This window comes from Pichia membranifaciens, assembly GCF_001661235.1.
Source record: "Pichia membranifaciens NRRL Y-2026 unplaced genomic scaffold PICMEscaffold_1, whole genome shotgun sequence".
In the NCBI taxonomy this organism is placed as follows: Eukaryota; Fungi; Ascomycota; class Pichiomycetes; order Pichiales; family Pichiaceae; genus Pichia; species Pichia membranifaciens.
The window spans coordinates 1960722-1984186 of NW_017566982.1; the positions used below are offsets into that span (position 1 = coordinate 1960722).

At 48.9% G+C, this 23465-nt stretch overlaps 9 protein-coding genes across 9 annotated transcripts; 5 read left to right on the plus strand and 4 right to left on the minus strand.

Annotated features, from left to right (window-relative positions):
• Positions 1-155: 155 nt before the first annotated feature.
• Positions 156-1565, plus strand: PICMEDRAFT_14714 (hypothetical protein). The gene has a single exon (XM_019160494.1). It carries the CDS (start codon positions 474-476, stop codon positions 1224-1226), a length of 753 nt encoding a protein of 250 aa, XP_019020358.1. The 5' UTR covers positions 156-473; the 3' UTR covers positions 1227-1565.
• A 627-nt stretch (positions 1566-2192) lies between these two features.
• Positions 2193-3314, plus strand: PICMEDRAFT_70802 (hypothetical protein; the record flags this gene model as incomplete). The annotated part of the gene is made up of 1 exon (XM_019163744.1): positions 2193-3314. The coding sequence occupies one exon, from the start codon at positions 2193-2195 to the stop codon at positions 3312-3314; it is 1122 nt and encodes a 373-aa protein (XP_019020359.1).
• A 1416-nt stretch (positions 3315-4730) lies between these two features.
• PICMEDRAFT_70803 (hypothetical protein) lies at positions 4731-6650 on the minus strand (the record flags this gene model as incomplete). The annotated part of the gene is made up of 1 exon (XM_019163745.1): positions 4731-6650. The coding sequence occupies one exon, from the start codon at positions 6648-6650 to the stop codon at positions 4731-4733; it is 1920 nt and encodes a 639-aa protein (XP_019020360.1).
• A 742-nt stretch (positions 6651-7392) lies between these two features.
• PICMEDRAFT_9726 (hypothetical protein) lies at positions 7393-8456 on the plus strand (the record flags this gene model as incomplete). The annotated part of the gene is made up of 2 exons (XM_019165127.1): positions 7393-7398; positions 7485-8456. The coding sequence occupies 2 exons, from the start codon at positions 7393-7395 to the stop codon at positions 8454-8456; spliced, it is 978 nt and encodes a 325-aa protein (XP_019020361.1).
• Positions 8457-8959: 503 nt separating this feature from the next.
• Positions 8960-10489, minus strand: PICMEDRAFT_70805 (hypothetical protein; the record flags this gene model as incomplete). The annotated part of the gene is made up of 1 exon (XM_019163746.1): positions 8960-10489. The coding sequence occupies one exon, from the start codon at positions 10487-10489 to the stop codon at positions 8960-8962; it is 1530 nt and encodes a 509-aa protein (XP_019020362.1).
• A 1153-nt stretch (positions 10490-11642) lies between these two features.
• On the plus strand, positions 11643-12872 carry PICMEDRAFT_9728 (hypothetical protein; the record flags this gene model as incomplete). The annotated part of the gene is made up of 1 exon (XM_019165129.1): positions 11643-12872. The coding sequence occupies one exon, from the start codon at positions 11643-11645 to the stop codon at positions 12870-12872; it is 1230 nt and encodes a 409-aa protein (XP_019020363.1).
• Positions 12873-13265: 393 nt separating this feature from the next.
• On the plus strand, positions 13266-19100 carry PICMEDRAFT_14718 (hypothetical protein). The gene is made up of 2 exons (XM_019160497.1): positions 13266-13413; positions 13504-19100. Exons 1-2 carry the CDS (start codon positions 13331-13333, stop codon positions 19061-19063), a joined length of 5643 nt encoding a protein of 1880 aa, XP_019020364.1. The 5' UTR covers positions 13266-13330; the 3' UTR covers positions 19064-19100.
• Positions 18988-21418, minus strand: PICMEDRAFT_98247 (hypothetical protein). Its single transcript, XM_019165134.1, has one exon. The coding sequence runs from the start codon at positions 21300-21302 to the stop codon at positions 19413-19415; it is 1890 nt and encodes a 629-aa protein (XP_019020365.1). The 5' UTR covers positions 21303-21418; the 3' UTR covers positions 18988-19412.
• A 555-nt stretch (positions 21419-21973) lies between these two features.
• On the minus strand, positions 21974-22870 carry PICMEDRAFT_9731 (hypothetical protein; the record flags this gene model as incomplete). The annotated part of the gene is made up of 2 exons (XM_019165130.1): positions 21974-22738; positions 22799-22870. The coding sequence occupies 2 exons, from the start codon at positions 22868-22870 to the stop codon at positions 21974-21976; spliced, it is 837 nt and encodes a 278-aa protein (XP_019020366.1).
• Between the last annotated feature and the right edge of the window lie 595 nt (positions 22871-23465).

Sequence of the window (23465 nt, forward strand, 5' to 3'; positions counted from 1 at the left end):
GGCGCTTTCATGCGAGCGGGCTAGAACTGGCGCACAGAAACCGGTAGCACTGAGGACTTCGGCGCCAGGCAGAGGCCGCCGACGAGCCGGGCCGGGCCAACTATGCTGCACCGCACCCCCTGTTTGGCTGGATGGAACCGCGTAGCTGCTGACACCAGCCCCCGAACGCCGTGGTGGCACGAGAAACGCATGTTGACGCCCGAGACGTCCCCGAGAATATTCCGGTTGCGGAAGCCCTGGGTGGGAGCAGGAAGCAGCAGCAGCCGGAAGCGGCGGGAGAAACCCAGATGGCGCTGCGAAAAAAGGACAGGCAGGCTCGCCGTCCGGCTCCCCTGTTCCGCTGCAAGCTGGGTTCCATGTGGCAGCCGTGGAGGCCCTCAACAATCCAGCGGGGCTCCCGGCGGCGAACAGGCCGCGCCGAGCGGAGCGAGCCAGCACAGGCCTGCCGGCGCCTTTGTTTTTAGTTTGCCCCGATGGACATTGTACTTCTCTGTCGTCACCGTTGTCACCGTCCAGTGTCCGGAAGCTCGTTTTCTGGGCGTGCGGAGCACGCCCGCCTGTGTCGAAGCTCGAAAGACCCGACAGGACCCCGGCCTAGGCTGTACCAAGCTTCCAACCCGAAACCCACCGCGGCGGACTCCAGCTGTTTTACATCCCGCACACGGACCGACGCCTGGCAGGACCGTCTACAGCCGCCCGGCTGGTACCGGACTAGGGACGCACGACCGAGAACCACCGTTGCTGATAGCCGTGTGCCGCATGCACTCCCGCCTGCTCTCACTTCCCAGGCTTCCACCGATTTCGGAGAGGGTCAGCGCAGCAAGCGCAGCAAGCGCAGGGAAGCAACAACACACACTATCTCGGAACTCTATCTCGTCCAGAGATGGCCCGAGCCCAGAATCTACGCCGGATTTCAGGCCACCGTCGCCGCTGTCTCCGCCGCCTCCGCGACACAGCTGGCTTTGCTGCACAAGAACCGCCACATACGCCTCATCATCTTCCGAATCCTCTGGCTCCATACACCTGCTCTGCTCCCCGCCTTCTCCTCCCGCACACTCCCGTCCATCTGCCTCCCGACCCCGTGCCGACCCACCTCCCCTCGCCCCCTCGCCCCCCACGCCTTCCTTTTCCTCCCCTCACGCCCCACCCACGGGCGTACTAGTTTCTGCAGAATGACGCCGGGCAAGCCCTTATTTGTCGTTCGATTTCCGTGCCTGCCCTGCTAGCACCCTCCACGGCCCTACCAGTGCCGGCCGCACCCGCACCCGTCCTCGCCGGCCTGCCTGGCTCCGTCAGCTTAGCTCCCCCTTCCTGGTCGTATCGCCTTTTTCGCATTTCTCCAGTTTTTTGCTGCTGCGTCTTCCTGCATCGCGCCATTCCCAGCCAACTAACGCCTCAGAGCCAACAATAGCCTTTACTCCGCCCGGCATGCACACCCAAGCGACGGCCAGCGGTGCCAGACTCCCACGCAAGAATTAGCATCCTCCTCCCGAGCAAACCAGCAACAGCCGCTAGCGCCGGCAGGTGTTCCACGTGAAAGTTATGTCCGCTACGCCCCACACAAAATATACCCCGATCTTGGTTAATTGCAGTAGCAGTGGGCCCCGGACAGGCAGGACAGAAAAGCTGGACTGATCATTTTATTATTGACCGTCGGTCTGTTATTTTTTGCGTCTGATGCAGCGGTTTATACTCCCGAGCTCCAACAGATTGCCATTATTCAGTTATCTCTTGTTTCTTTATAATCGCCGCGTGTCCCCCTTTTCGTTCTTCCGAAAGTGCTCTACGTCTGCGTACTCTTCATCCACTCTGTGCCATAGTGTTTTCTCTCTGGCTTCTCATCTTCCTTTTCTTCTCTCCTGCCCCTGCCCCCGCCCCTGTACAGCTTTTCCGTTTGCATTATCTGTTTTTGATTCTCTGCCAGTCTCGAACAAACCCCGCTCTGCTCCACCCTACTGATTCTCGTCGTCTGGAAGATAGCAAAGCAATCTTTTTCTCCACCAGAAATAAGATAGACCACGTCTCTGAAAACCCAGGATAACAAATAGCACAATTTTTGAGTGGCAACCATAAAAGAGATACCAGCTCGACAACTCAGACAGCTAAGAACAGCTTCTCCCTGCCCCCGGCACTCTTTCTTCCCCTCCACACCCTATACTATACCACACGGCAACTGATAGGCTTAGAACACAATGCACAACTCGATGTTTCCTGCAGCATACACCCAATACCAAGACATGCAAATCCCATCGTGGAATGAGTTTGATTGCGACGACGTCGACGGAGAGAACATGATTTCCCAGGAGAACACCAATGCTCTGAACTTTGAGCACCAGCTAATAAACGAACTGGACAAACATGTGTCGAACATCTCGCACTACTCGGGCTTGAATTCCAATGCCAGCCCTGAAACTTCTGCTTCTGCTTCTGCTCCAACAAGCTCGGGCTCTTCTGTCTCTTCCGCTAGCTCTTACAACACTCAAATTTTTGAGCCTGTCGATATGCTGAACCTGACTTCTTTCCCATCAAAGCCGTCCGTCGATGATGGGAGTATCCAAAGAAGAGGCACAGTAGCGAGTCCAACAAGCTCGTGTGTTTCTCCGCTCCTGACGAGCGTTAACTCAACCGAAAAGAGCAACTACAACATGTCTAACATGGACTACCAGATCGACTCAGCATCTACTATACCACCATACCCATCTGTATTCGATCCACACTACATCAATATCAAGCATGAAGATGAAGACGACGTCCCATTGCCATCTCAGGCGGTAAATGGCGCATCCTCGCCATCTTCTTTTGCATCCTGCACTGGCTCGGCATCGATCCAAGCTCCAGCTGCTGCCTCCTCGTCGTCCTTATCCACACTTCACGAGGAAACCGGTTCTGCTCTGAAAAACACCTTGTCCTCTTCCGGTTCGAAGAAGCCAAAGGAGGTGAAGTCAGGAGGCCGAATCAAGAAGCCAATGACCATGGTCCAGCGTAAAGCACACAACAAGATCGAAAGGAAATACCGGATCAACATCAACTCAAAAATCGCCAATCTACAGAAACTTGTTCCTTGGATGTCTGACGATGGTGTTGCATTTGAAATCGACAGCAAGAGTGGCAAGAAGGTTCCAATTCACACGGAAGCCGGTGACGAGTTCCAAATGCCATCGTCTCCATCCTCAAACAAAAAGTTGAACAAGTCGATGATTCTAGACATGGTGACAGAGTATGTGCTGTTGCTGAAAGATGAATGCAGGAAGAAGGATGCCGAAATTTCCGACTTGAAGGCAATGCTGTACGAGTCGTCGGCCTCTTTCTCCTAAACCTCTGTTTATCTGTTGTGGTAGGTCTACGTCTACGTGCACACACTATCCTATTCTAACATCTCTTGTTGAGGACCTTGAGGACCAAACTGCCTCCCTCTGTTCATCATTTCTCTTCCTTAACTAAAAACCCATACATTTTGTTCTTCCCCTTCTGTTTTGTTTCCTACTTCTAGTTTGCCAGGCTCTTTTCTTTTCACATTTATTTGATTTTCCATACCCCCTTTTAATTCCAAAATTCCAAGTTTTTTGCCAATCATATTCCTGCGAGGCGTTTTACCCATCTTTTGCTATCTCCCTCTACATTCTCTATACTTTTCCTTTCTATAGTTCTCGGCTTTTCTAACTGGTTCTTCTCAGATTTTTTTGTATTTGATTTAATCTTTGGCTAGCACGCAAACGTAGCACACATTCATACGCTCTATACACACATGCACACCGATGTTGGCTGTGCCACCAACACCACATGTGCAGGCACAATTCCATGCGCAGCGATCGTACTAGATGGCCCACGGGTCCAGACGCTCGATCCGCTGCCCACCCTATCCTGCTCCGAGTTTTCTGGCGCCCAAACGTATGTTTCTGCTGCGAGCACCGATCACAGATCGACCGATCAACCTACCGACCAACAGAAAAAGACTCCACAGTTTGCCCGCCCGTCCCTCACAACGGCTATTGTCCCGCAGCTTTTCTTCTGTATCCTTCCCATCCCATCCTGCTGATGCTAATCTGCTCGTGGTGCCCGAGGCGGTTCGCAGCCCCAGATGTGCAGCCGCTAAAATTGCCCTCAGCCGCACCGCCCTCCCACCTCCAGTTTCCTTTTTAACACCCGCCGATTGTGCCGTTGCCCCCACACATCCTCCCAATCGTAATTACCTCTTTCTGTGTCTTGCTGGAACCACCTTTGCGCCCCAAAGACCACTCGTGCTGTCTGCCACCGAACTAGACCCTAGCCACCCTACCCTTACTGGCACAGAAAGCACTAAGGTGCCGGTCGAGCCCAGCGTAGCCGGACCCCTCCGCCAGAGGCTACGCCGGGTCGCTGTGCCGCCAGTCTGCCGCCTACAGCCCACCCCCGGCGCTGGTTGTTCGGCGCTCGGCGTGCGCAACCCGTTTGAGCCAACTCCGGGAGGCGAGAAAAGTCCCTGTTGCCCGGGGTCCACTACACCCTCTTTGCACTCCGAGGACGCTAACGCCGACGAGTCGGTTGCGCCGAACCGAAAGCGTGGGCATAACTCGGGTTCGGCTATACGTCTTTCGGCAATTACTTGTGTGCGTTACCCCGACACTGCTGGCCGTATTCTGCCCCGCTCACGCCATAAGGTCATTAAATCGTTTCGTTATTGTCTATCTATCTTCACTATCAAGAGCTAATCAGAGTCTAATTGGGATGCAAGCGCTACTCAGGCGGCGGCATCATTTCTCTTCGGATTCGTCTACGCACTTCCACGCACAGTTAATGTCCCATCTGCACCCGGGGGCGTCGAAACTGACGTACTTGACAAACTTCATCACCGAGGGGTCCCGGTACATGAGGGAGAGCTTGTTCCAGCAGGCCTGGTTCTCGTAGACCACGCTGTCCTGGTCCGCAGTCCTGTAGATGGCAGCCTCGTCCTCGTTCAGGCCTTCCTCGGCAGCGTTGGCGGTTGCCGCGTCGTCGTCCACCAGACATAACTCGTACGCACCCCACTCCCCGTTCTCCCACCCGTGGCTTGGCGTGAGACTCATGGTGGCCTCGAGCAGGCCGTCCATCGTCTGGTCGTCGTTGTCGTCGTCGTTGTCATCGCCGGTGCTCTTGGTAGCAAGGATGAAGTCCTGGCCTGGCCTGAACCGCCGCACCAGAACGTTGTCCTTGACAAGCTTGAGCTCGGTGATCTTGCTCAGCCACTTGCGGAACGCCCTGCTCTTGAACATCGACGCCAAGTCGCAGAGCTTTGCACTGACCTCGGCCACGGTGGTCGAGTTCGGGTTGTCCTCGATGGATTTCACGTACTCTGTGCTCGGCACTTGGCTCTGCAGACGGAGTATCTGAGCAGTCAAGTCGAAGTTGGAAGCGTTAGAGCTGCTTTTCACCTTGTTTGCTATGGCGATGCTTCCCGCCGTCCCGATATCCTCGTACTCCGACCCGTCAATGTACATGTATCTCTGCTTGTGGCACGGAATCGCGAGTTTCCACGGAAAGAGGGACTGAACTTGCGACTGGCTTTGTGGCATCGGTGGGAACTCGTTGATCTCAAGGTTTTTCATCTGCGTTTTCAGCAAAGACTCGTATTCTTCGTTCAAGAACGACAGGATGTCGACAACAGACTCTTCATTGAAGATTTTCGCCAACCTGGTAGTAGACTCGACGGTCAACAGGTACGGATTGATGTATTTGGAGAGATACTCCCTGTCAGCGTCGCTGAACACGAGGTGGTCTGCGTTTTTGGCCGAAATGGCGTTTGGGATCTGCGCAAACTTCAGCTTGGGGAAATCGTACTCCCTCAACTCCTTTGATTCTAGCTGTTGAAGTGTTGACTTCCGCTCCGTCTGCTCCTGCTCTCCTGGAATGAACCCGTCTTCCCCCTCCTGAGGAATGTGAAACCAGCCCTGCAGGGACAACCTCTGTCTGTCCACCTTCACCTCCTCAACAGCATGGAACGAGAGGCCCGGTTGCACGGTGAAAAATGCAATCTGGTTAAAGCCAGGAACTAGCTTCGAGTGGACGTCCGACTGTGGGACGTTGGGGACAAGAGAGTCGAACAACTGCAACGCACCTCCGTAGTGCGGCTTCCAATGGGTGTCCGGGTCCGGCATGTAGAGAATGAAGGAGACCCGACGCGAGCCGATGACGTCGTCGTGCGTCAACAAGTGACAGCCTTTCGTGTAGAGCTGTATGGACAAGTCTGTTTTGATTCCACTCAATTTCCCGCAGCCCGTAATGTCCGACATGAAAGAACGGAACGTCTCCGAATAGATGGCAGACCGTAGCTTGTACACACTTGGCAAGCGCGCTAGCAAGTCTGCCGGCATGGCCGAGAGGTTTGCCAAATCCCCGGACTGGAAAACCTTGTAGATGTCCGTCTCTTTCTTGGTGAACTCAATCTCAGCCATTATCTCTTTCCTTACGTTACGCAAAAGATCGTCAGAGATTAAATTTTTGATCGTCCCCCAACGGAAAGGTTGGGAAAATTTGATATTCTCAGTCAGTTGTGTTTTAAAAGTGGGTTCAAATACATGCGATTGGAAATACTCAACAGCTTTGGCCTCCTCCTCAGGGGTCTGTTTGATCGATATCTTCTTTCTCGTTCCGGTATGGTCCAAAGACTCTGCATCCTTGTCTCTCTTTTCAGGCATCGTTGTGGTGGGTGTCCTGCTTAAAAGTAAATCGAAAAAAGGGGCGTGATAGAGTAAAAGCCACAGGCAAGAGTAAGAAGTAAAAGATTTTTCAAACACTCCACAAAAGGAAAAACTGCTATCTGAGACCGACCCGAAGAATTATGACATGATTTGAGACTATTTTCCATGATGCAGGGGTGAAAAAATAATCAAAATCCGGTTTTTATCCGGTGCACGGATGCAACAAAGCTTAAGCTGCTGACATAAGCACTATTTGGTTTTCTGCTCTCTTCTGTTTACATTTTTTCATGCTTTTGTGTAGCTCTATGCTGTCGCTTACGGTGACGAGGAACTTTTTTTTTTGCTGCCAGGCGATTGCGAGTAGTAAAATGAGTTGGAGTTGGCAACGGCCCACATGAAGTTGAATCCGTCTTCGAGCTCCCGCTACACGCCCTGCTGCAGCGCTCTCTTTTAATTGAACATACGCACGTCGACTCCAACACCCTGATCTTTGGCTCGTTAGAATTTCAAGTGGTTACATAAAGTCAAGCACCCAATACCCCCTCTCCCTTTCCTCATATTATCCGACCTCGTATAAACGAAAATAGTCTGTCGCCAATTTTCAATTTCAAGAGTTATTGAAAGGTGCCACTACCTGCTTTTGTACTAACAGGCCCACCAATATCTTTGAGAAGCTACACCTTGTGCAGCATTGGTAATCTTAGTTGAATTGTTCCCGAAAATCTTACAATAAAGCACAATGAGTGTAAGTATCAATTCCTTTTTATGACGAATGAGCTCGCTTGCTTGACTGACTCAGTTTACTAACATTACGCTGTTTTTTCACTCCAGTACAATCCTTACGCAACGGACACAGGAAACCCCTATGCAACTGACGACGGCAATGCATACACCGCGGAACCAACCAATCCTTATGGCGCCCCAGCAGACGCCGACAACAACCACTACGCATCCAATAACCCGTATGCCAACGATGAAGCATATGAAATGAATGATGTCTCCCAACCAGGGGGAGCAAAAGGCGATGATTTTTTCACTAAAATTCAAGTTTTGAAAGATGACCTCAACGATTACAACGGCCTTATCAACCAACTCGAACGTTTGCAGGTAAGTGCCTTGAACGCCGTTAGTGCAGAAGAGTTAGATGCAATCAAAGCCCAAATTGATAGTGCCACTTCCAACCTCAGGTCCACACAGTCACTTGAAATCAAGCCAAAACTTGAAGATCTTTTCACATCATGCGGCGGTGACAAAGATAAAGAACAACAGACTGAAAACATCCGTAACCAATTCCGTAATGCCATTCAAAGATTTGCCAAAGTAGACGACGGCTACCGTCAGTCTAACCAGAACAAGGCCATTGAGCAATATCAAATTGTGAATCCAGACGCTACATACAATGAAGCACGGCAGTTCGTTGACCAGATTGGGGACCAACAAGTGTTCGATGAAGCTATAGCAATGGCCAACCGTAAGGGAGAAGCTATTGCTGTTCTCGACGAAGTGAAGGCAAGACATCAAGAAGTGTTACGTGCTGTTCAACTTACTGCTGAATTGAACGAACTCTTGAATGATTTACAAGAATTGGTGTTTCAACAAGAGGAAGTCATTGATTCTGCCAATCAGCATATCAATGTTGCCCAAGGCCAACTTGAGCGTGGTGATGCTAATGTCATAAAGGCAAGAGACCATGCCAAGAAGGGAAGAAAATGGAGATGGATTCTTTTCTGGGTCTGTGTTATTTTGATTTGTGTGATTGTTGCTGCCGTTGTTGGTGGTGTTGTTGGTTCGAGAAACCATTGATGAGCTGAGATTGACAAGCCAGCGACAAAAAAGACTGAAAAATAGTTAACACTATCCAACGTGCCAATACTTTTGAGTCTCATGTTTTATTAATTGATTTAGCTTGTGATAACTATTACTATCAACTGAATACTTACTGGATTTGTTGCTTTCCTTCTTTTAATCTCCCTTTACCCTCTTATTCTTTTTACTATTCAGTCTGAATTTCAGTTCACACCGTGTTATCATAACTCTAACCACCCCCATTTTACCCTAATTTATTATTATTTTATTATATTTTCTAAATTTGACTCGTTTCTATTTGGCTTCTCATCAACTTTTTCTCGTGTAATTACTTACCGCTGTTTTTTTTTTCACACAATACATATTTACCTTTCCAATACATCTTAAAAATCCTTGTAAGTTATTTAATTTGGGCATTAATATTACACAAGCACGCTACGCTGTTTATAAATTGTACACTAGTTGATAAAAAAATCTTGTTATGGTTTCAGAAAAAGAGACTACTCCAGGTCAGATCCGTCACTCGAAAGAGCACTAGGTGATTGAACTTCCCCGCTGTAATTGGAAATCACCTTCCACCATGTATCGAAATCTTCGGCTGAGCTTGCCTTGAAGACGTACTTCTTCTTCGGCATTGGTACCACATTCGATAGGTCTTTGCCTCTCAGACTAAAGGAAAATTGACCGCTAGAGGAGTTTCTAATTTTGGTCTCACAGTCAGGGATGTACAACACTAAGTTTGGTTGAAATGAGTCGATACTTCTCGAAGGGAAGCCATAAAAGTATCCGGCCGGAGAGATAACAAAGTAGTAAGAATTGTATTTACCAGCCAGACCCAGGGTAGTTTCTTTACGAGCAAGAACGCCCTCTAAAACTGGGCGGGTACTTGGATGCGCGTTATTACGGAACGTAACATCTTCCAAGTTTCTCTTGAAGGAATTGTCCGAGACGGCGGCTTGGGCATAGTTGCTTCTTGCCGAGGCTGGGGCCGAAGAGAGGGAAAGGTTGCTCATTGGATTGGAGACTGTGTCATCAACGGCGTTGGCTGTGATCAAGTATTGCCTGTTTCTGGAGACAAAGTTAGACCATTCCAAATCCTCAGGGACTCTGTTCAAGACGTCACGTAAGGTGTCAAACGACTGAACGGTTCCCCCGTAGCTGTAATCAATGAACTGGGTTAACAAATCAAACAATCTTCTCAATTCGAGGAGGATTCTAGCCTCGGCAGCACGGAGAGCGGTTTCACTGCTGGCAAGAAACTCGATTCTGTTGTTTTCTGCCTTGACTTGCAGTGCTGCGTCCCGCAACAAGTTTTTCTTCACAAGGTATGGGTCCTTCTTATAGTCTGAACGGTTCTTTGCGTGGACGCCACGCTCAAACTCCTGGACAGCCGAGTCAAGCGTCTGCGTAAGCTTGGCCGAGCCGCTTCTCAACTGGCTCAGGTCCTTCTCCTCTGCGTGGGAGAACGAGGCGTACTCCTTCTGCTTTTTGTCGATCTCGGCCTCCAAGTGCTTCAAGTCTGGCAGGATCTGGGTCTGCACCTTGGTCTGGAAATCCATCGAACGCGTGTAGCCGTCGCCCAACTTCTTCCGCATCACAGCCAAGAAGGTGTTCAAGTCCGCTGGGGACCCGGCGTCGGCACTGGTGATCGATGCCCCGTCGACACCCTCGGGCTGCGCAGAGTTGCCCAGCTTTGCTGAGCCGCTGACCTTGGTGGCGCCCTCCTCGTCTCCGCTCACCTCAAAGTTGGGCATACCAGTCGTCACCGACTTGTTCAGCGACTCGTACTGCTTCACAGTCGACGCCGCAATCTGGCGATAGCCCTCGGCAAAGTTCTCAATCGAGTGGATTAACTTGATGTACTTGTGGTAGCGCTCGATCACCAAGTTCGTTGAGTCCGGGAACTGGTAGCTGAGCAAGTCCGACGAGCCGCCTGCTGCTGTCTGCGAGACGCCTGAAGTTGGTGCCGTGCCGGGCACCTGGGCTTGCGTGGTGTTGTTGGGGTCTAGCACTTGTTCAATAGTAGCCATTTTGTTTTTTGTTGGTTGAGAAACTGTATTTTCTGAATGGCTACGACTGCCAGAGGAGCCACCAAAACGACTGGGCAGCCAGTGTGCAGACATATCTTTTTATATGGCGCATGGGCCAGGACTGGTCATGAGCCGTGTGCATCGACCTACCGTTCCGTGGTGCCGGGGAAGTGCAATAGCCTGACCTGCGAGAAGCTTCCGCCGCCGGCCATTGTTGGCTCATCTCCGAGGCAAGGCAAGAGTGGGGGCAAGGGAGGGCCACACGGCTGCTGTCGTAATCGTTGCCCCGCCCCACGGCTCCTGGGTCGATCGACCTACCCACCAGCCACACCGGTACGTCCGACCGCGACGGCGCCTGCGCCACGCAACGCCACGGGAGGCTGTGGGCTGTGGCGTTGTCTCGGGTGCCCCGCTGGCCAACAGGAAGGCGAGAAAGACCCGCAAGGACCCAGCGCACGGGGTAGCTCCAGAAATATCCGAGCTAACGGGCAGAGGAGCAGGGCCTGCTGCGATGGACGCAGGCTTGGCAGGCTGCCGATTGCAGTTTATAAAGCAGCCACTGGTCGAGTACTGTCCGGGGATCCAGGGCAGCACATGTGTCAAACGAAGCTTAACGGGCTGAGATAAGGCACACCGCCAGATTGTGTAGGGGCGTGTAGATGCAGACGTCTCTCTTATCAGAGGGCATGCACCTCGCCGGAGTAGCTCACATCGACAGTGTGGAGACGCATTCCTCTGAGGGTGTGTCACACGAGCTTGTTGTCTTCCTCGGTGTATACCGACACAGTGTAGTGGAGTCGCAGGACTGCCGGCGGGAGGCAGGGTCGGCCAGGAGAGAGGCAGCTCCGGCCGGAAAAGCAGGCTGCCGGGTGGCCCTCCTCACGGAGGAGTCTATGCAGCTTTTTCTGCAAGGAAAAGCGAATTTGGGGGGTCTCCTCTTTTCATGCAGCTCATGCTTTTTGACATTGCTATTAGCGTAAAATTTTTTTGTCACACTGTTTTACGATCTAAAACACTGGCATTTGGTACATCTTGGCTTGTGTATTCCGTTGCATCCCCTGGCAGCTTCTTTGGAGTATAGAAACAGAGCTAATAGCTTCCCCAACCCCCTGCTTTTTCGCCAAAGGAAACACCAAGATAGGCTCACGTAAAGATGAACGACATTTTCAATGTGCAGATCTTCTTCGTGGTCTTCAGAGAAGCGTTGGAGGCCGTCATCGTCGTCTCCGTCCTTCTAGCGTTCGTCAAACAGAGTATCGGTAACAAGAACCCAGCTGTGACCAAGAAGTTGGTTCGCCAAATTTGGTTTGGAACGTTTGGCGGTATCTTCATTTGTTTGGCTATCGGTTGTGCGTTCATCGGAGCCTACTACTCGTTGAAGAACGATATCTGGTCCAAAACAGAAGACTTATACGAGGGTATCATGTGCATGATTGCAACCATTTTGATCACGATGATGGGTATTGCCATGCTTAGAGTCAACAAGATGCAGGCCAAGTGGAGAGTCAAGATTGCCAGATCGCTTGTGACCCCGCCAGAGAAGAAGAGTGAGAGAATGAAGTGTGGCTACATTGTCAAGAGATACTCCATGTTCATTTTGCCCTTCATCACCACCCTTAGAGAAGGTCTAGAAGCCGTTGTCTTCGTCGGTGGTGTCGGTATCGGGTCCTCCGCAAAGTCGTTCCCGCTACCTGTCGTCTGTGGTTTGTTTGCCGGCGCCCTCGTCGGTGGCTTCATGTACTACGGTGGTTCCGCCATCTCGCTACAGATCTTCCTCTGTATCTCCACCGCCATCTTGTACTTGATTTCCGCCGGTTTGTTCTCCAGAGGTGTCTGGTTCTTCGAAAACTACGTGTTCAACCTCCAGACCGGAGGTGATGCAGCCGAAAATGGTTCCGGACCAGGCACATACAACATCCACAAAACTGTCTGGCACGTCAACTGCTGCAACCCGCTCATAGACGAAGGTTGGGATGTCTTCAACTCCTTACTCGGCTGGCAAAATACTGCTACCTACGGGTCGATTTTAGCCTACAACCTCTACTGGCTTGCCCTCATTGTCACCCTAGGTTTGATGCTTTTCGAGGAAAAGAGGGGCCACTTACCATTCTGCAAGTCGCTAACTTTGAGAAAGTTGAACCCAATGTACCACGTCAAGAACAAAAAGAAGAACGAGCTAAGTGATGCGGAAGCAGCCCGCTTGTTCGAAGAAGCCCGTAACCAGTTACAAGAAAGAGTTTCGCTGGAGGACACCGACGCAAGTGCCGACTCTCACAATGTCGAACTCGACGTTCTGAGAGAAGGCACATCTGCAAACAAGGCAGAGAGCAGCATCGAGTTTCACACAGTTCCTTTGGATAAAAAAGAGAGCTTGGCTACCTAACCAAGGGTAAAAATGTGCCCTACACTCTAAATTACTTTGCATTGTATATACCGGACTACTAATACTACTTTCTAAGAATTTACGCTTATGTTTACTTTATATGTTTAGTCTATTTCATTTAACCTCTTCCTTACGCCTGTATGATTAACACGGATTGAGAAAACAAAGCAATTTGTTGAGCCCTGACACTCGATTTTATTTTTTCAGCGCAGGCGACCTCTCATCCTGCTTTTCCAACAAAGGCCCAACAAACGGCGCGTCTCATCTAAGAGGACACGAAATGCATGCACCAACAAAAATCTCCGGATTGAGAACTCGAAATATAACAAAACGGTTCCTGTATCCTTCATTTCTTGTATCTTTTCTAAACTTTTTTACACTTCCATTTGGAATCTGTTTACAAAACATCTTCTTTGGCATCTCCTCGCTTTCCAACTACAACTTCTCAATTTATCACAATGAGACCAGAGGTACAACAGGAATTATCCCACATTCTTTTGACAGAGCTTTTGGCTTATCAATTTGCTTCGCCTGTCAGATGGTATGTATTTCTCAAACAGTTAAAGTCCCATCTTTAAACATCAGCTACTAACATCTACAATCATGCCGGATGGGCAATATATCAATCCAGGATTGAAACACAAGATGTCTTCTTGAGAGACTACAACACCGAAAGAGTTGTTGAAATCGGGCCTTCCCCAACTCTAGCTGGTATGGCCACCAGAACAATTAAAGCCAAATTTGAATCATACGACGCTGCTTTGTCTTTACAAAGAGAAGTCTTATGTTACTCAAAGGACCAAAAGGAGATCTACTACACTCCAGATGCTGCTGATTTGGCTGAACCAGAGCCGGCTCCAGCTCCAGCTGCCGCCACTCCAGCGCCTGCTGCTGCCGCTGCTGCTGCTGCTCCAGCTGCTGCTGCTGCTCCAGCTCCAGCTCCAGCTGCTTCAGGCCCTGTTGCTGATGTTGCTGATGAGCCAATCACCGCTGGCTTGGTCTTACACACACTAGTTGCTCACAAATTGAAGAAGGCCTTGAATGATATTCCAATGTCCAAAGCTATCAAGGACTTGGTTGGTGGTAAGTCCACTGTTCAAAATGAAATTCTAGGTGACTTGGGTAAAGAATTCGGTACTACCCCTGAGAAGCCAGAAGACACTCCATTACAAGAGTTAGCAGACCAATTCCAGGACACCTTTAATGGAAGTTTGGGTAAGCAAACCTCTTCTTTGGTCGCTAGACTGATGTCCTCAAAAATGCCTGGTGGTTTCTCTGTTGGTGCTGCAAGAAAATACTTACAATCGAGATGGGGCTTTCAATCTGGTAGACAAGACGCCGTTTTGTTACATGCCTTAACGAACGAACCAGCTCAAAGATTAGCTACCGAAGCTGATGCCAAAGCATTCTTCGACACAATGACTCAAAAGTATGCTGCTTCCGAAGGTTTGTCCCTTTCATCTGCTGCATCCGCTGCTGCCTCTGGCGGTGCTGGCGGTGCTGTCATTGATTCAACTGCCTTAGATGCTGTCACCAAGGAGTCAAAGGAATTGGCACGTCAACAATTGCAAACTTTAGCAAGATATTTGAAGCTTGACCTAACTAAGGGCGACAGATCTCTTATCAAAGAGAAGGAAGCTTCAAAAGTTTTACAAGCTGAATTGGACTTGTGGGCCGAAGAACATGGTGAGTTCTACGCTTCTGGTATTAAACCAGTTTTCTCACCTCTTAAGGCCAGAACTTATGACTCCTACTGGAACTGGGCTAGACAGGATGCCTTATCTATGTACTTTGACATTATTTTCGGCAAGTTGACTTCTGTCGACAGAGAAACTGTTACACAATGTATTAACATCATGAACAGAGCAAACCCAACGCTGATCAAATTCATGCAATACCACATTGACCATACTCCAACAGAAAAGGGTGAAACTTATGATCTAGCCAAAAAATTAGGTCAGCAATTAATTGACAACTGTTCCGAGATGCTTACAAAGAAACAAAACCCAGTCTACAAGGATGTTTCTTACCCAACTGGTCCAAAAACTTCTGTTGATGTCAAAGGTAACGTTAACTACGATGAAGTTCCAAGGGATGCATGTAGGAAGTTCGAGCAATATGTTTACGAAATGGCACAAGGTTGTGCCTTGACCAAAGAAGAGAAGCCAACCATCGAGGAAGATTTGGCTAATGTTTACAAGGCTTTATCTAAGCAAGCCACATCCGAGAACCAATTGAAGATTGAAACTTTATACAAGCAATTGATTGAATTTGTTGGAAAGAACTCAGAAATTGAAGTTTCTAAGACTACCACTTCAATTTTAGATACCGCATCTGATGAGGGTGATGAAACCGATGAAATTGCTTCATTGAAGGATTTCAATGAAATCAACAAGCCTGTTTCATCTAGTATTCCACCAGAAACAATTCCATTCCTTCACATCAAGAGCAAGACTAGACTTGGATCTTGGGTTTATGATAAGGCTAAATCATCAGCATTTTTGGATGGTTTAGAAAAATCAGCTGTCAATGGTATTTCCTATAACGGCAAGTATGCCTTAATCACCGGTGCTGGTGCTGGTTCTATCGGTGCTGAAGTCATGCAAGGCTTATTATCCGGTGGTGCCAAAGTTGTTGTTACCACTTCCAGATTTTCCAAGAAGGTCACTGAATACTACCAATCTCTGTACTCCAGATTTGGTGCTTCAGGTTCCACTTTGGTTGTCGTTCCATTCAACCAAGGTTCCAAACAAGATGTTGAAGCCTTAGTCAACTTTATTTATGACGATGTCAAGAAGGGTGGCCTTGGTTGGGACTTAGACTATGTTATTCCTTTTGCTGCAATTCCTGAAATGGGTATTGAGGTTGAAAACCTGGGTTCTAAGTCTGAACTGGCTCACAGAATTATGTTGACCAACTTGTTGAGATTATTAGGAGAAGTTGCAAGTCACAAGAGAGTTAATAATGTTCAAACTAGACCTGCTGAAGTTATTCTTCCATTATCTCCAAACCACGGTACTTTCGGTTCTGATGGTTTATACTCCGAATCTAAGTTAGCTTTGGAGACCTTATTCAACAGATGGCACTCTGAATCCTGGTCATCTTTCTTGACCATTTGTGGTGCTGTCATTGGTTGGACAAGAGGTACTGGTTTAATGTCCGGTAACAACATGATTGCAGAAGGTATCGAAAAGTTAGGTGTAAGAACTTTCTCCCAAAAGGAAATGGCTTTCAACATTTTAGGTTTAATGACTCCTGAAGTTGTTAGAATGTGTGAAGATGGTCCAGTTATGGCTGATTTGAATGGTGGTTTACAATTCATTGAAAACTTGAGAGAGTTTACTAATGAGCTTAGAACTGACATCAACAACACTTCTGACATTAGAAGAGCTGTTTCAATAGAAACTGCAATTGAACATAAGGTTGTTAACGGTGAAAATGCGGACGCTCCATTCAACAAAGCTAACATTGATCCAAAGGCTAACATGAAGTTCGAGTTCCCTGAATTACCATCTTATTCCTCTGTCAAGTCCAGAGCTCCTGAGTTAGAAGGCATGTTAGACTTGGACAGAGTTGCTGTTGTCACTGGTTTTGCTGAAGTCGGTCCATGGGGTAACTCTAGAACTAGATGGGAAATGGAAGCCAACGGTGAGTTCTCCTTAGAAGGTTGCATTGAAATGGCCTGGATCATGGGTTTCATCAAGTATTTCAATGGTAATATCAAGGGTAAGCAATACACTGGTTGGGTTGATAGTAAGACCAGCCAACCAGTTGCTGATATTGATATCAAGAAGAAGTACGAAGACCAAATTTTGGAGCACACTGGTATTAGATTGATTGAACCAGAATTATTCCATGGTTATGATCCTAACAAGAAGGAATTTATTCAAGAAGTTGTTATTCAACATGACCTGGAGCCATTTGTCACTGATAAACCTACTGCTCTGCAATACCAATTACAACATGGTGAATTAGTTGAGATTTTCCCAGATGAATCTGGTGAAGAATATACCGTCAAGATCATGAAAGGTGCCAAGTTGTATATCCCTAAGGCATTGAGATTTGACAGATTAGTTGCTGGTCAAATTCCAACTGGTTGGAATGCAAAGAACTATGGTATTTCTGATGATATCATCGATCAAGTGGATCCAATTACTTTGTACGTTTTGGTTGCTACTGTTGAAGCATTATTGAGTGCCGGTGTTACCGACCCATACGAGTTCTACAAGTATGTTCACGTTTCTGAAGTCGGTAATTGTTCTGGTTCTGGTATGGGTGGTGTCTCTGCTTTGAAGGGTATGTTCAAGGATAGATTCAAAGACTTACCGGTTCAGAATGATATTTTACAAGAATCTTTTATCAACACAATGTCTGCATGGGTTAACATGTTGCTATTGTCATCATCTGGTCCAATCAAGACACCAGTTGGTGCATGTGCAACTGCCTTGGAATCCGTTGATGTCGGTGTTGAGACAATCATGTCAGGTAAGGCTAAAATTGTTTTAGTTGGTGGTTATGATGACTTTCAAGAAGAAGGCTCATATGAGTTCGGTAATATGAATGCTACTTCCAATGCTGTTGACGAGTTTGCGCATGGTAGAACCCCATCTGAAATGTCTAGACCTGCTACTACCAGTAGAAATGGTTTCATGGAAGCTCAAGGTTCAGGTATACAAGTTGTTATGACTGCCTCCCTAGCTTTACAAATGGGTGTTCCAATCTATGCTATCATTGCAATGACTTCCACTGCAACAGATAAGATTGGTAGATCGGTTCCAGCACCAGGTAAGGGTATCTTAACCACTGCCAAGGAATATCACGGTGAAAGCAAGTACACTTCTACAAAAATGGATATCAAATACAGATCCAGACAATTAAAGAATAGAGTTGCACAGGTCAAGGCCTGGACTGAATCTGAACTGGAATACATTCAAGAAGAGGCAGAATCTTTGGCCACCTCCGATGCTTCATTCGACAGAACTGAATTTTTGAAGGAAAGAACTGAAGAAATTGAAAGAGATGCTACCAGACAAATCAAAGATGCTCAAAGGTCTTACGGTAATGAATTCTGGAAAAATGATCCAAGAATCGCTCCTCTCAGAGGTTCGTTAGCAACATTCAACTTGACTGTTGACGATTTGGGGGTTTGTTCTTTCCACGGTACCTCTACTAAGGCCAACGATAAGAACGAGTCTGCAACCATTGATAAGATGATGGAACATTTAGGTAGAACTGAAGGTAACCCAGTTTATGGTGTTTTCCAGAAATACCTGACTGGTCATCCAAAGGGTGCTGCCGGTGCATGGATGTTGAATGGTGCAATTCAAATCCTAAACTCCGGTACTGTTCCAGGTAACAGAAACGCAGACAATATTGATAAGATTTTAGAAGATTTCAAATATGTTTTGTTCCCATCTAGAACTATTCAAACAGACGGCATTAAAGCAGTTTCTATTACCTCTTTTGGTTTCGGTCAAAAGGGTGGTCAAGCTGTTGTTGTTCATCCAGAATATTTGTTTGCATCTTTGTCCAGGGACGAATATGAATCCTATGCTGCTAAGGTTAATTCAAGACATAAGAAGTCTTATGCATACATCCATAATGCTATTATCAACAACACTATGTTTGTTGCTAAGGACCATGCTCCATATACCGACGACCAAGAGCAAAAGGTTTACTTGGATCCATTAGCAAGAGTTTCATTGGATGGTACCAACAAGTACACTTTCACCGACAAGGAATTGCAAAGAGCTGGAAAGTATGTCTCTGAATCTGCAGGTAAAACTGCCGATATTCTAAGCAAGTTGACTTCACAACATGCTGGTTCTAAGGGTGTTGGTGTTGATGTCGAATTGATCTCTGAAATCAACATTGACAATGAGACTTTCATTGAAAGAAACTTCACTGTTGAAGAAATCAAATACTGCAATGCTGCTGCAAACCCAAGATCCTCATTTGCAGGTGCTTGGTCTGCCAAAGAAGCTGTGTTCAAGTCTTTAGAAGTTGATTCTAAGGGTGCTGGTGCCTCTTTGAAGGAAATTGAGATTTTGCACGATGATAAGGGGGCCCCAATTGTCAAGTTGGCTGGTGCTGCTCAAACTGCAGCTTCAAAGAGCGGTGTCAAGAACGTCAAAGTTTCAATCTCTCACGACGATGTCCAATCCATCGCTGTTGCAATTTCTGAGTTTTAATTGTTATTCTTTCATATAGTTTAAATAAAATATGCAATAAAATTAATTTTTTTTAGTGATGTTGTGACGGATAAAAGAAGGAGCGGAAAGGTGTAAAAAGGTCAATGACCTAAATGCACCGAATGTTTGGCGTAAGCAGAATAAAATATACGTAGAAAATAGTAAGGATAGGGAAAGAAAGAATTGAAAGGAAGAGACTAAAAATATGTAACGTGTATAGAATCAGTTTGAGCAAACCAGTTTCATTATGGAAGCTGTATAGAAAGACAAAAACAAAGAGTCTGATACAATAGAAGAAGAAAGCGATAGAGAAAGGAAAAAAAAACAAGGACAAGATGAATGAATATGGTCAAACAGTCTTTAAGTCCATCAATGCAATAGCGGCCATTTCCTCGTCGGTCTTGCTTGAGTCTGGTTTATTGTCAGAAATACCTGCAGCAGAATCCAATAAAGTTGGAGTTGGAGGAGTCACTATACTCAAGTGTCTATTTTTCCTGAGAGATGAAGGGCCAATTGCTTGCCAGTCCTCTTCATCTGTGAAATTTCCGTCTTCCTCCTCGTCGTCATCGGCAATTGCGTTCTCATTATCCTTGTCATGGATCGAAGCAGAACTATTGTTGTTTGACAATCGAGGCGATATATTTGTTCTCAAAAATGATTGGCGGGACAAACTTGCGGAGTTTGAGAAGGATACTCTTGATTCACGTCTTTCCAACGGACCCTCATCGAGGGCTACTTCCAGCGTATGTTGGTTGAATGACGATCTCGGCTTCCTTGGTTTCAGAATCCCTGCAAAGGAGGGCCGACGAGATGATGAAACGGATGGTGAACGTATACTCTGTACTTTGTTCTTAGGTAAGGTGTTCGGAAGGCCTTTATTGTTATTGGCGCTATTGTTTGTGGTGGCAGTCGTTGGGATGGCAATGTTTGAGGTACCAGTGGAGGTACCATTATGAAGGGACTCCATTATTGCCGGGGGAGAGCCTCCAGAATCGTTATTCAAGTTGAAGTCCTCGTCATCGTAGTCGTTTTCGAACTCGTCGTCGGAGGAGGACTCAATTGCCTCATCTATATCTGCGTAATTTTTGAAGGAGTTTCTCAAGTTCTGTATTGGACCCAGAGTTGGAGAGGTGGGGACTTTGAAGGTTCCGTCATTGGATTGGCTGGTAATAGACTCTCTTCGGATAGAATCCGAAAGCAGCTTGGACGGTTTCAGCTTGGGGTCGGCAATGGCGGATTCCGACTTTATGCTAGTATGGTAGAAGCCTGGCTGTTGTTGGGATATATGTGCGTGTTCACTGCTGCTGTATAAGCTCTGCCTGTCGATGTCCATATTTTGAGTTGAAGGTGGTGCGTTGTTGTTGATATCGAGGTTCTTAATGGCAGTACTGCCAGAAGTTGCATTGCCACTGCTAACATTGTTGACACCATTATGGCCACTGTCTTTGCCATTAGCGAAGGAAGGAGTACTTATGTTACTGTTGCCATTGGTGTTGGTGCCACTACTGTTGTTATTATTGTTCAAGCTATTTTCAATCTTGATTTTCACCAATTCCTTGCCTACGATTTTCGCCTCCCACTGTCCCCAGCCAATCTTCTCAAAGACGCAGCCCGTGAGTATGTCGCCGGACTCCAAGGCCGCCATGATCAACCTCCGCTGCTTGGACAAAGAAAGATTGCCGAAAGCAGGGACCTGTTGGATCAAGTATCCGGTCAAGTGGCGGATAGGAAGCGGGCCCTCCTTGATCAAGATGTTAGCGATTCTATTTGGGGTGATTTGTGACGCTGCAGCAATTCCCTCCGGAGAGGAGGTCGAAAGCAAGACTTTCTCCTCGTTGGATGAGAGCTTTCTGGTGGGCTTTCTCTTCTGCTTGGCCTTCGCAGCTGCAGCGGCGGCAAACGCGTCGTTGCTCTCTGTCTGTGGCGGAGGAGACAGCGAGTTCACGGTGTTGGTGTCGTTATGTGGCGGACTGGGCGAGGCCGCCGAGTACGAGTTCGACGAAAGCGGGAGGGACATTGACGAGAGGTTGTTTCTCTCGGTGGTGCTGTCGGAGCTGGTGAGGTTCAGCAAGTTGTGGATCTGTGGCGTGGTGCCCCTGCTGGTGGCGGTGCTGTTGTTGTTGCTGTTGCTGCCAACGTGGCTACCGGCAAACACGCCGTGGTGGGCGATACCACTCGGGGTTCCTTCGGCGACGCCGCTGCCGTTGGACCCCGGCGTGTCGACGGAGGATGCGTACATGTCTGGCTCTGAGGCTGTTGTGGAACGGAGCGACAAGGTTGTGTTCTGTGTGCGTGTCTGTGCTGATGTGTATCGAAGCTGCGGCGACTGACTTTTCGTGCTGGATGTCTCTCGGCAGGTCGTGTCTGGTCTTTCGTTTTGGACACGGAAAACGGGGCGGTTGGCGTGCTGCTGGCGGCGTTGACGGCGAAGCGGTTGGGGGAGTACGGCACGGGGAACGTTGGTGGCGCTGATGGGTTCTGGGACAGTCTCTTGTCAGTTGCCAGTCACCCCCCAGCCGTCCCCCGGCTCCCCGGCCCGCCAGCAGCAGGATACAACAAACAAACATAGCACAGTCACCACCTACTCCTCCACGACCGCCCGCTGCCGCTCCGGCGGGCACAATGACCCGCTGTGGTGTCCTCGGGGGTGAAGTGAAAAATGCAACAGGGGCACGGAACGGGAAATTTCAGCCCGAGGAGCGGGTGGAAAAACGTGGAGAAAAGACGTTGGGTGACGGACTGGAAGGTCAGGGAAGATAGGAAAAGCGTCCGTGACAGGGTGGGGTAGAAGTGGTGACTAGGTTAGAGTATATACGAAGAAAGGTGTATATAGGTAGAGAGTAGTTAGTGTTGGTGGTGGAAGAACCATCACGGAGCGTCGGTGCGCAGTGGAGGAGGAGTCGCAGAGACTCATAGGGCAGGGAAGTTCTGCTCGTTGAACTGGCCGGTAGGCTTCTTGGCAGGTCTTGGCTTGCCGGCGAACTTCTTGCCGCCTCTTGGCTTCCGGGAAGCAGCAGGACCCTTCTGGAAGTCGGATCTCTCTGGTCTCTCCGGCTTGTCGTAGCCGTCGGTGACGGTGATGTTGACGTCGAGGAACTTCTTCTCCTTCTTGGCCTTCTGCTTGAGCTTCTTCTCCGCGGTGGAAGGGATGAAGTCCTCGCTGACCTTGACAACCAGCTTGTCCGCGCTGATGGCGTCGGAGGCAGGGGCAGCAACCTTCTTGGTCTTGTAGAACTCGGTGGCCTCGAGCTCCTGGAAGAAGTCTGCAGCGGATCTCAGCTGTGGCTTCTCCTCGCCGGCAGCAACGGCCTCTTGGATCTCAGCCTCGGCGTCCTCCTCGCCCTCGATCTGGGCCTCGGCCTCGTCGCCCAATCTGTTGTGCTCGGCCTTGGCGGTCTCCTCTCTGCCGGTTCTGGAGTGTCTGTCAAACTTCTTGTCCTTGCCGGTCTTTCTCTGGGTGGTGGCTGGGCCCTCGCTGTCTCTGTTCTTGTTGTTGAATCTGACGCCGGCCTCGTTGCCAGATGCCTTAGGCTTGCCGCCCTTGGCCTTGGTCTTGTCAGCCTTTGGTGGCTCGCCACTCTTCTTGGTGGACTTTTGTGGAGCAACAATCTCCTTTGGTGCAACGAACTCCTCCTCGTCACCGGAGACGTCGTTACCCAATAAAGCGTAAAGGTTCTGTACAAGAAAAAGGTGTTAGAATTCGTTCATGGTGTCGCCTGGAGGACATCGCAGGACGCAGCAGGACGCAGCAGGACAGCGCAGGGCACAGCCAGCCAGCAGGGCCAGCCAGCAGCAATTGCAGCACATTCTTTTCGACATCTTCCCCCTCCACTTGTCTCGAGCCCCATTTTTCACCCCTCCACCCCTTGACAGCACCTGTCACCCGGCGTCAAACATGCCGTGCCACACGCCCCCTCCCTGTGCCCCCGTCTTCGACCCGGCACAGCTCGACTGGCGCCAGCATCAGCACACAGACGTTCCTGTGCCTGCCCCATTGCAATCCGGACCCACTCTTCGTCCTCCTCCTGCTCTCTCCCCGTCGACCCTGTCTGCCTGCACTTTCGCCTGCACTGCGGCATCTCTTGCTTCCCCACCGGCCTCTACGGCACAGCAGCACTTACCTTGTTTTGCATAGACATGATGGCTTGTACAATCAACCTTCTTCCTTCTTGAAACGCCCCCTCTCCGTCACCCCTTCTCTCCACCCTCCAGATCTCTTCCATCTCAGACCCTCTCGTAGCCAGACCCGACCCTCCCCCACCGCTGCTACGTTGTCCGGCCCATTCCCCAGTACGGCGCCCAGCTTTTCCACTCCGCACAGTGGCCGCTCCAGGCTGCGGTGCGCGGGGTGCTCGCTTGCCGGCACGCGCTTCGTCTGGCAGCCGTCCCGTCGGTTCTTGTC

What these genes read in the sequence shown, in the direction of transcription:
- PICMEDRAFT_14714 (XM_019160494.1), top strand. Translation starts at nt 474, where the DNA reads ATGGACATTGTACTTCTCTGTCGTCACCGTTGTCACCGTCCAGTGTCC.
- PICMEDRAFT_14718 (XM_019160497.1), top strand. Translation starts at nt 13,331, where the DNA reads ATGAGACCAGAGGTACAACAGGAATTATCCCACATTCTTTTGACAGAG. An exon ending in TTTGCTTCGCCTGTCAGATG is followed by an intron (nt 13,414 to 13,503) that starts GTATGTATTTCT and finishes ATATCAATCCAG; the next exon opens with GATTGAAACACAAGATGTCT.
- PICMEDRAFT_98247 (XM_019165134.1), bottom strand. Translation starts at nt 21,302, where the DNA reads ATGTACGCATCCTCCGTCGACACGCCGGGGTCCAACGGCAGCGGCGTC.